Raw genomic sequence first — 11,789 nt, 5'->3', positions numbered from 1 at the left:
TGTTTTCAGAGAAAAATAAGGGGGTTGTGTTTTTCCTCAAGTAATTTTTTTTCACTATGTCATTCATTCATTTTATAAAATAACTTTTTTAGTTACATTTAAAAAAAAAAAATGTAGTTTGGTCGTTAATGTCAATGTTGGCCTCAGCAGATGGCCGCTCACACTGAGCCTGGTTCTGCTGGAGGTTTCTTCCTTTCAAAGGAAGTTTTTCCTCTCCACTGTCGCTACAAGCATGCTGATCTATCTATCTATCTATATATATAATGCAAAAAATATAGCAAAATACAGAAAGATATATGGGTATGTATATTTGTGTTTACCTGTATACCTGTTTGTGTATATTAGTAATAAAAAATATAAAATGTCTGAGTTGCTGTGCTTTGCAACAAGCATCCATCCTATCAGAATATTCTATTACTCTTAACCACATTAGGAATATTTAAATAAACTGAACCTTTTGTTTGTTTTTTAGCAGAAAAAAAACTGAGAAAATAAGTTCAATATTCAGAAAGTTGATAAAATCTTATTCTGTTCCTGCTCAACACATCAGACCGAGCGGAGCTGTCGACCGCCCCAAGATGGCGCCACCAAATCACGTCAGCGCCCATAGGAGAAAGCGATCGATGCGGGTTTGCTCTGATGACGTCTGAAGCTATAAACTGTCCTCCAGCGCCCTCTGCTGGCTCAGATAGGATAACCATGCCACACCGCCAACCGGAAGCTGCTTGTTGTTCCTGAACCACAGAGGAAGCTGGAAGATGTTTTCTGTTGAGGCCCCAACAAGACTGAAAAAAAAAATAGAATACCGATTTTTATATTAATTTATACATAGAAATTGAACTAATTATGTACATTATAAATAATCTAATGATTATGACATTTGTTTATTTAATTCTACATTCTAAATTAATTTTGTTTTATTTAAATACAAAATGTATGTAATTCAAAATTTTACAATTTAATTGCATATTTGATAATTAAATCATGTACTAGATAAATAAGTTCCAAAAAAGTTAAAATCCATCCACTGGACTTTGTTTCCAAGCTTCCCATCCAGGAAGCTTTTTCAATTTTCAACAACATTTGAATTAAAAAATCTTCCTGGATGGAAGAGAAACGTCTTCCAGCTTGGAAACAAAGTCCAGTGGATGGATTTTAACTTTTTTGGACTGACTATGACCTGGATGACTGAGAATCTTCACAAGAATAGATAAATAAATGTTACACCTACTTATTTATTGAAACATTTGAGTATTTCATACCAATTTATACATTTCATGGTTTATTTTGTTGTTCCATATCCAAAGAATTCCACCCCCCCCCCCCCACAGGTAACCTTTGAGCAGGTGTCAGATTTTCAGCACCGTTTCCCCCCCCCCCCCACCCCCCCCACCCCGGGAATCGCAAGTTGGTTTTAGATTATGTTCTTTAAATTTCACTTTAATTTGTTGCCTTTTGAACTCACTCTACATCTGACACTGAATGCATGTTTTTAGCATTTTGATTTCTTTTTTGTTGGATTTTAATTGTTATTTTATTATCTTTCTCTCATATTTTATTTATTTTGCATATCTGACAGAGATATCAAGTACCCAAGGACAAATACTTTATTACCTTATTTAAATAGAAATATTGGCTATTTATACTTTACTGAAATGATAATTTTTTTACTTTAACTCCTTCCATTTTGAAAATAGACTCGTTAGTTTTTTTTTCATTTAAGCTCATTTTCATTCTGGCCTGTTGGTATTTAAAAATATAAAAACAATCAAAATAATTAGTTTCATCCAGACCATTAATTTCTTTATGGTTGGAGTCGGTGCTGCCCCAACCTGTTGCTCACCACAAACCAAAATAAATCATTTTTCCAGATAATGCAAAGTTAAATGTGACGCTGTTACCTTTAGTTATAAAACTAAGAAAATGAAGTCTGAGGAAGTTATCATCCAGAATTGTAGAAAAATCTTCCTTTAATGCAGTAAAGATTCTGTCCTTAGCAATTTTTCCTGCTTTACTTTTACTTTTATATTTTAAGTAGTTTTAAAAATGCTACTTTTACACTTTTTACTGGAGTAAAAACCTGAAGTTGATCCTCTAACTTCTACAAAAGTTGGATTTATATTTCCATTGAAGTACTAAACATGAATAGTTTTGACACGTCTGTCCTTTTATAGGTCCATATAAATAAATATGGATTGATTATATATATGTGTGTCTATAAGAATGTGGTTTATTTAGCAGAATGAACTGATGCTGCTGCAGCTGTTCAAGTCTAAACTCAGGATCAAATGCAATCCTAACCAGCTGTTTGTGTCTCAGTTTAGGCGCGTTCACCGTAATCCCACCCAACCAATCTCGCCGGAACGAGATTAAAGCAAGTAATGATCCTCCTAAATCTGATTTGATCTTCATAAAGGTTTGTTGAATGTAGCTTCCAGTGACTGATGTGGGATTTTTCTGCAGTGGCTCAGAAAGAAGAGGAAGAACTTCAGAGGTACAAGGAGGCAAACCGGCCTTCTCCTCTGCAACTTAATCCAGAGAGACTAGGTAACCATCTCAGAGACATTTTGTGCTGCAACAGGATTATCTGTACTTAATAGTTGCTAATATCTGTTAATCCGTCCAGGTGGTGGAGATGTAAGCTTAGATGAAGCCAGGCAGAGACAGTTAACACAACTGAGGAGCTCCAAGCTGCAGAAGAAGGTAAAACCATGATCCTCTTTAATGATGGTTAACTGTTTGTTATAAATCGTACAAAGTCTGAAAGCTAATGTAATCTGATGGATTAAAATGAACCATCTCCTCTACTGTAGCAAGACAATCAGAAACAGTCCAGATAATTGAAAGGAATGATTAAAATATGAATAATCTTTTAACTTTGAGGGTTTTTATTTTCCAGCTTAAAGAGGAGGAGGCGAAGAGGAAGAAAAAACAGGAGGAGGAGGAAGAGCTGCAGAGGATGAAGGACATTCAGAGGGAGAAGGTAACCATCACAGCTGCATATAGAAATGATGTTTAATCTGATTATAACATCTGATTAGAGTTTAGTTATGAGGAATATATTGTTGGGCTGCTCAGTGGTGCGGTGGGTAGCACTGCTGCCTTGCAGCAGGAAGGTTCCGCCTTCAATTCCCGGCCCAGGTATTTCTGCATGGAGTCTGCATGTTCTCCCTGAGCATGCGTGGGTTCTCTCTGGGTACTCCGGCTTCCTCCCACAGTCCAACAACATGACTGTTAGGTCAATTGGCTTCTCTAAATACTCCTTAGGTGTGAGAATGGTTGTTTTTCCTGTCTGCCACTCTATTGCCCTGCAATGGACTGGAGACCTGTCCACGATGGACCCCTCCTCTCTGTCCAGGGTGGACCCAGCCTCTCTGTCCAGAATGGAGCCTGCCACTTACGTATAGACAGCTGGAGATAGCTCCTTCCTTAATCTTAATGTGGATGTTTAAACAAAAATAGATCAGCATGCTTGTAGCGACAGTGGAGAGGAAAAACTTCCTTTGAAAACGAAGAAACCTCCAGCAGAACCAGGCTCAGTGTGAGCGGCCATCTGCTGATCTTAATGTCCACAAATCATGACAGAGAGAATATCAATATGACCTCGGCTCTGATGGGCACCTCTGACGTCACCACACCGCGCCAGTCGCTTCAGGGCTCCGTTTCATAAAGCAGTTTTCTAAATCTGAAATCAGGGAAACTCTGACATTTCCTTTTCACAAATAGTTCCCTCAACCCCTGTTTCTGTTGCCATAGTAACATCCTCCCAGAGCTAACCTGGTCAGCAGCAGGTTTTCTTCAGTAAACTCAGTTTCCTCTGTCTCTGCTCTCCTTACAGCCAATCACGCTGTTTTATTTCCTGATTTTGATTTTTGTCATATTTTTGTGCATAAAAAAATATGTATTATTTACTAGGTCTTTTAGTAACTTTAGGTTTTTAAAGCAAACATTATATGTCTATCTGATGAGGATCTTATGAAAGAATGATTGGCTTTAATTCCCAGAGAATATTTATAGGGAGAGAATTTTAAAACTAATTTAACAGGGCATGTTAACTGAGTTGTTAATGTTAATGAGCTTATTACCCGGTTTTGGTTTGTTTAATATGAACGAGATACGGATCATTTTATTTTTATTTAGTTACATTTACAGTACATGAAGAACTACTGAGATTATTTTCAGATTACACATAAATAGATTCATTAATCTCATGGGGGAAAGGAATTACTTTAGGATTAGGATTCACTCCATGATAACAACCTAATGAGCCTACTGGCACAATCTGAAGCCATTCTATGGGACTGATAGCCGCTAATAACGGAGGCTAATTGGGATGATAACATCCGAAGCTGCAAACATCCACTTAGTATTTACTGTGTAAAAGAAGATGAATCGACATGAGGAGGAACCCATGAGATGATGAACAGGTTCGATATATTAGAATAATGTTTTTATTCTTCATCCTCACCTGCTGACAGGAGATTTCACCTAAATAGATACATTGATCCACTGCCTTTCAAGAATAAGACCTTATTAGTATCGCGGTTACAACACGCTATGGCAAGCCATTTTGATATTTATTAGTTTAGTACATACTAAAACTAATAAATCTTGAAAAAAATATTTTTTTCTTTGACTATTCTTTGTCAAACTAAATGACACTCTCCACATCTAGAATAAACATTCTGGACATCTAGAAATGAATTTCAGATCTCCATATTCCTAAAATTACTAGTCAGCATTTTTTATTGTTTTGATTATGAAGAAATGTATTTCAGATATCATTAAATACTTTTTCAGTCAAGCTGATAAATGTCAGAATGGCCACTTAAAATGTCTAAACATTTCTGGATATATCAAACTTAAAAAACTTATAATTTTTTTTTTTTTTTCATTATCTAAAGTTCAGTCTTTGCTACAAAAATGTATTTCAGAAAATAGATAATCACAGTTAGGTCTAGGAGTGTGATTTTGATCACGAAGAATCCTATTTTAGTGAACTACAAATGGAACAACAGAGAAGAGTGTTTATAGTAAATGTAAAAACGGCCTGCCATAGAACTGTTTTTTAACTAGTGCTGTGCTGTTTCTCTGTATTTTAAACACATTCTCCTTTCTTATTTTTATTTTTTGTATTAAAATCCGGTTCCTACTCCCAGAGGGGTGAAATAGGCACTTCCTGTCGTGGTTACACGACGACTCAGTGCTCCACTGATAATGGCTTTTCATACTTGTTGTGCACGCGCTAAACTCTGAATGGACCTAGTTAAAATCAATTGGACTAAACGATAGCAGCTGAAACCGAACACTCAGAGTTCCGGACTTTAGGCTAGAGATTAGGATTTGAATCTGAATTTGTTAAACCTGCTTCGTGATACTGACCCCTGATCTAACAAGCTGAAACAACTGTTTACACCTGATAAACATGGAGCAGCTCTGGTGAGAGGGATTCAAAATGAAATAGAGCAAAACAATAACTACACCCTGAGATCAGCTTTTTATGCCAGTGGAAAAAAAAGAGTCGATTCGTTCCAAAAAACTTAAAAAAAAAAAAAAAACAATCCACTGGACTTCGTTTCCATGATAGAAGACGTTTCTCTTCCCATCCAGGAAGCTTTTTCAAGTCAAAATGTGAGAAATAGCGTTTAGTTTGAGGCTTTATAGAGTGGACCCAAACAAAGCCTTGTTTCAGGTTAGAAAACATCCAAATTGAAGTGGATGAATGGGTCCGCCCCTTTGTAATGGGGTTGGTTTGGGTTCTCCATTAGCCTGCAATACCTGATACCTGTCTTTGTCTTTAAAAACGAAGGACCCAATGACTGCCCATTCCCAAGGGGCGGAGCCGTTCTTCTGGTTCAATTTGCATGTTTTCTAAGCCAAAACAAGGCTTTGCTTTTGGTCCACTCTATAAAACCTGGAACTAAACGCTATTTCTGACATTTTGAATTGATAAAGCTTCCTGGATGGGAAGAGAAACGTCTTCAAAGTTGGAAACAAAGTCCCATGGATTGTTTTATTTTACTTTTTTGGATTGAGTAGGACCTGGAGGACTGAGAATCTTCACCAGCAAATGCTGATTGTTAGCGGGTCGACCCATGTTTGGAAAAAAACGCGTTGAGTAATTTTCAGTGAGAAAGAGGCTTTTGTTAGCCTAAAATGTTGGAAGAAGTTTGCTTTGAAGAAGTTTCTGATTTAGCCGTGTTATCCGGTAGAACTGTGGTGTTGTGATTTTATGTTCTATTCAATTCTCAGCCAGCTGGGAATTTATATTTCTGATACTTTAATATGTTTATTTCCTTATTATTTTGGCTGTTATATAGTGTTTATGACACCCAGTCCTACTAACTGTGTGTTAGAACAATAAATGAAAGAGTGATTCGAGCACTAATCATAGTTAAAGAGTTAAATCTGCACAACCATGGAATAAATTTACCACAACTTCTGTTCAAACTGTAAGAGTTTATTAACAAAAATCCTTCAGCTCCAAGTCAAACATATTACGGTTAACTAAAACTAGTGAAACTAAACTCAACTAAACTAAACTACTATGTACAAAGAGGAAAGGAAACATGTTTGAAAACCATATTACAGTTTAAGATGGATTCTGTGTTTGAAACCAAAGTTTATCTGGAAGAATTTGGGATCTGATCAAATTAGCTTTTTACTAATTTAGAGAAATTGGAATGTTTTCAGAGCAATTCACAATATTTGGCCAAATAATGTTTTATTAAATGATTTGCTTAATGAAGAACCAATAACCTTTAGTTAAATGATTCTTTACCCTCTTTGAAATAGCTAGCAGCGAATAGACATCAGGATTCCACTAAATGACTCTTGGTCAGACTTGGTAATGGAAATGTAATGAGCATCTGAGGAACACATGAACACTAATGTTATATCGGTGTTTAAACCCTTAATGAAATAAAGCTTGTCCAAGCTTCAACAACAGCTCAAAACATGTAACTATAGCATAGGATGCAGTCCATCCTGTTAGCTTTTCTCTACTCATCAGTAAATTCATTTTGTTTATTCTGTCCCTAATCATGCCAGACCTGCAAACCTTTTTGTCCATGTCCATTTGGAAGACTTGAGTTTGATCTGGTTCTATAAGTTCTGAAACTCAAGAGAAATGTGTTGTAAAAGGTCTGTTTTGCAGCAGTTTGGTTCTGAAAGCTTACCACCATTACCCATCATTGATGATTCTGGAGATCTGCGTCTTTTTGGGCCCAGATTTCCACTCTTGCCGCCTCCCAGACATTCATCCAGGCAGCTCCATGGGAAAAGAGAAAAGGAAAGAGCGTGTTCTGTGGTACTTTTCTGTCCTCACACAGAGGAGGCTGGGAAGTCACACCTCTGTGGGCTGCCTGTGGATGTCTTGGCTGATTTGGTTATTCTCCAAATTTGAGTCCTCTTCTCTGGTCATCATGTCAAGATTAAATATGGAGACTGGTTCCCAATGTCCAAAAACCATGATCATGGCATATGGCACAACAGTGGGTAAGCCCATTCTGTCACGTCATGTTTCATGGTCGGACTGAACAAGCTCGGTATTCTGCATCCTGATCTATCCTGATGCTGCAGTGCATCCTGATCTATGCTGATGCTGCAGTGCATCCTGATCTATCCTGATGCTGCAGTGCATCCTGATCTATCCTGATGCTGCAGTGCATCCTTCATGGAGTTTCTATGCTGTTTTCTCGTCACACGGTCATTGTTTAAAACTAATTTTGGTCCAACTGCTGACAATGCTGAATCCTGCGGTGAGATTTTGTCAGGAACCTCTTGTCTTGGCTTATTCCTCAGCTGTGTGGCTTTATTTTATGATCCCGGTTAATTTTTACAGATGTTTTCACACAATACAAAAAAAAAAACCCTCAAGAAACGACTCCTCACTTTAAAGGGAATAGTTTGTACATTCATATGTGACTGAGGAATATAAATTAAAACGGCTCCTTGTTTTCCTCTCCTGCTTCGTTTATCCCTGAGTCATGTTCAGCCTGTAGATGTCAGCAAAGTCAAGCATCCCTCCACTGTGGAGGCTCCCACTGTGGCTCCTCCAGTAAACACAACATCAGCCTAAAGAACCACCTGACAGAAGCGTTTGTGGCTTTTCAGCCGCTAACGGCATGTCAGACGTGTTTTTGTCTGTCTGGCCGTGCTCAGGGTCGGATCGAGGTTAATGGGTTGCTGCTTCTCTGGAAAAGGCTGATTGACATGGAGGCCAAGCTGCTTCCCTGAAGATCTTTTCCTGTTATGACACTGAAACATCTTGCTAATCCAACTAATAAACCCATGGTGAGAAAACAGTTTAATCTTAGATTCTGGACGTGATGGAACATAACGCTGTCAAACGCCAGCCTCCTGCTTGGGAATACATCATCCTGATCCCTTGTTTTTACTGGAATTACCGTCTCTGTGCTCACAGACTGAGGCAGAGCGTGACATCATCAATGTAGCCTTTAGATGCTGAGACAAGAGTCTGCTGTCCACACTGGGTTAAAAACATCACAGGTTAAAAGAACTGGAAAAAATAGAATCTGAAAAAGTCATTTTTTCTCAAAATAAGCGCAACAGCAGAACCAGACAATTTACATTTAAAATAAGAAAAACTATTGCATTTTCTTATTTCAAGTGCAAATATTTAATTATCTTATTCAAATCCATTTGCAAATCCTCTTAATTACCTGCTTAAATGAAAGATTTTGCAGTGAGGAAAGAGACTAAAGAACTTCCCTCGGGTGAAAAATGCAATAAAGCAAATAAAACGGTTGGTTTATGTATAGAAAGCTTAACATCTCTGTAGATGTTTAAAAATATGGAAGTAAAAGTTTGGGAACCACTTCTGTAGGCGATGCAAGCAGAGCCAGTCGGAAGCATGAGCAAACTGGGCGGCTTCTTAACACTCCAAAACCACCAAAGGCATCCAGTAAACGCTTGAATTTATACAGATATGCATTTTTTATATATATATCTTTGTTGTTGAGAATAAGAATATTAAACATTTTAATTTGTCAGATTCATCGGACGGATGAAAATAATTTAGATTCAAAAAGTTTAACTCCTCCCAGCCAGTAATTGGTCCCCTCGTTCTCGTTGTTCTGCATTGTTGTTGTGCGCCACCAACTGGTTGCTGCGTCTGCTAATTAGCCTGATAATCCAGACTAAATGTGAGAATAAATGTTTAATTTAGTCTGGCCCCGATGAATGAGACATCGGAAGATTGTTGATGAGAACCACCCGTTGTTTTTCAAACCATGTCTGTGCCTATTGGCCAACGCTCTGACCAATGAGAGCAACTGATTGTGACGTAGGAAGCGCGACAGGTATGGGGTTCCGTTAGTGCCAAAAATATGTTTATGTGTCTTCTGGTGTATCCATGTATCGTGCTTATGTAATGGACGTTGTATATGTTGTGTCTTTATGCTGTGAGCATATGTATGGTGTCTACATGAGGGATAACGTGCATTGCATTGTTCTTCACTTTATGTTGTTTGACCATGTTGTTGAACCTGTCAGCCTGTGATCTCGTTTTGCTGTCGTTTCCTTTGTTGCTTGTACAACCAGTAGAGGGAGATGACGTTTGAACTTTAACACTCCTGTGTCATCGTTTCTTTCAAATAAGCTTCATAAATAAAAAACAAAAAACCCATTTGGATTTCAGATTCTGAGAATTTACATGAAAAAAAATCTTTGTTTTGTCTTAGAATAAATAAAAAGCAAATGTTTAAAAGGTCAGATGCTTGTCAGAAACGAGTTTGCTGTTGTAGGTGTGAGGGGCTTTCAATAAGTGATTCCCATGACCCATTTCTGGTTGTTTGATCTCTCTGAAATTTCGCATGTCCCATCATATGACCTTGTAAAACGTTTTTCAAGGTCATATGATGGGGGATCGTTACCATAAGTTACTTTTCTTCCGTCAAAAGTCTCCCATGGTGTGCAGATCACTGCCCAACACGCAACAGGCTCCATTTCAGATTTGACTCAGTTCAAACTCCATTAAATCAGAAACCAAAATTAATTCAGAGTTTTAATTTGCCGTTTAAGCTATAGAAATATGAATAATTGCACATGCAAAATTTCAGCTGGATCAAACAACTGGAAGTGGGTAAGAGGCATTACTTATTGAACGTCCCTCGGATAGCTGTGCATCATCAGCATAACTGGCTTGCTCCGTTTAAACTAACCTCTTTCTGGTTATTAGTGTGTTCCTCCTGTACATTTAGGGTTGAATTTGAAGAGTTTAAGTACCTTAGTGTCGTGTTCATGAGGGGAGAGAAAGCTGCAGAAAAAGGTCAATCACTCATTCAAACTCAAACACATAAAACATGGAGGACTGGGGATCAATATAAGATAGAAAAGCTTTAATTTATATCCAATTCTCCTATTTTAAGGGGAGCGTTCTCTGTCTGTCAGCTGAACATCTTACTTATCTGCTCTAATAAAGGGAAAACACATTCATTTAAAGAATTTTCTGTTCAGATCTGTTTGTGACTGATGCCTGTTGTGTTTTAGTCTGAACGTCTGGAAGAGAAGAGGAAGCAGGAGGACGAGGAGAGGAGGAGGCTGCACCAGCAGGATCGTATCAGGTCACTCTTTGATACTGAGCTTTTTTTAAGTTCCGCTTGTTTGTTGCTTTGTTCTGGATATGAGTCATAAATGTAACACCAGGTGACATAATCATCTGCCCTTCACAAAGGAAGCGCCCATTGTCTGAGCCTCTGCAGCCCCACAGTGGAATTATTATTAAGTCTGGGGAAGTTCTATTTGTCTTCATGGTTCACTAAAACATTTACACCTTTTCAACCACAAATTAAATTGTTTTTTTATTGCAAGTTTATGTAATAGGCTGACTCAAAGTAGTGCAAAAAGCTTAAAAGATGTTTTGTAGATATGTGTAGAGCCTCTGTGGATGAAGCTAATGTGTAGCTACAGCAGCACGTCCGCTGGTTCCTGTTTCTATTCCATGTTTTTATATCTACAGGCTGACATTTTTACAAGTTTGTTCCAAAATAGTTGAATATATCAGATTGTATTTTGCACGTTTTGCCAAGGTTCTAATTGACTAATTGCCAAGGTTCTAATTGTGGGCTTTGAANTGAAAATGGAATACGAAAGGTGGATTCTTGATTCTCGACGTCGGAGTACACAGAGTGAAGCGAAAAGACTACAACTGTGTAAACAGGCCCCATTTCCGGTTATTAAGCTCTTTCTGTCCCTTTTTTACCTTTTCTTTCTACCTTCGGGCCCTCATTATCATCTCTCTCTCTTATTTTTCTCTCACTTGTGTTCTACTCGGTATTAGTATCTCTATTCCTCTCTTCCTTATAATTTTTCTCCTTTCCGTTTTACACGTGGTTCTGTCCCTCTTTGTTGTTGTCTCATTCTTCATGTTGTCTTTTCTCAAAGTCTTTGTATTTGTACTCCCTCTTGTCCTTAAAATCTTATATTGCAAATTATCTTGCACTGAGGACATCCTATTTACCAAGAACTCCCAAGAAAAATAACCCAAAACCTGATGTTTTCTGTAAAATTCAAGACACACCGGCCACAAAAAAAAAAAACACTTTAATTGTTGATTTGTCATAGGGAATGAAAACAAAATGTGTGGCTTACTTAAATAAGATCTGTAAAGTTTCCCGTCTTCGCTGGGATTTAAAAATATCAATACTGGAGATAACAAAAAAAAAAAAAAAATTGCCCTTCGACTGATTTTTAATATTCATAATTTGTTCATCTCAAAACAATTGAACCTCCCTGACAGGTGTGGACGTCATGGTTGCACTTGCTGC

General features: G+C 37.7%; 1 protein-coding gene across 1 annotated transcript in view; it reads left to right on the top strand.

Annotated features, from left to right (window-relative positions):
- epsti1 (epithelial stromal interaction 1 (breast)) overlaps nt 1–10,656 on the top strand; it is an 11,397-nt gene extending 741 nt beyond the window's left edge. Inside the window, exons 2-6 of the mRNA XM_015405115.1 lie at nt 2,320–2,378; nt 2,464–2,547; nt 2,627–2,703; nt 2,900–2,983; nt 10,513–10,656. Of these exons, the coding sequence (XP_015260601.1) occupies nt 2,320–2,378; nt 2,464–2,547; nt 2,627–2,703; nt 2,900–2,983; nt 10,513–10,656 (448 nt within the window). The remainder of the gene's footprint in view (nt 1–2,319; nt 2,379–2,463; nt 2,548–2,626; nt 2,704–2,899; nt 2,984–10,512) is intronic.
- Nucleotides 10,657–11,789: the final 1,133 nt, after the last annotated feature.

This window comes from Cyprinodon variegatus, unplaced genomic scaffold (genome assembly GCF_000732505.1).
Source record: "Cyprinodon variegatus isolate N-32 unplaced genomic scaffold, C_variegatus-1.0 Scaffold2002, whole genome shotgun sequence".
Taxonomy (NCBI): domain Eukaryota; kingdom Metazoa; phylum Chordata; class Actinopteri; order Cyprinodontiformes; family Cyprinodontidae; genus Cyprinodon; species Cyprinodon variegatus.
This window is presented reverse-complemented; position numbering and strand designations above follow the sequence as displayed.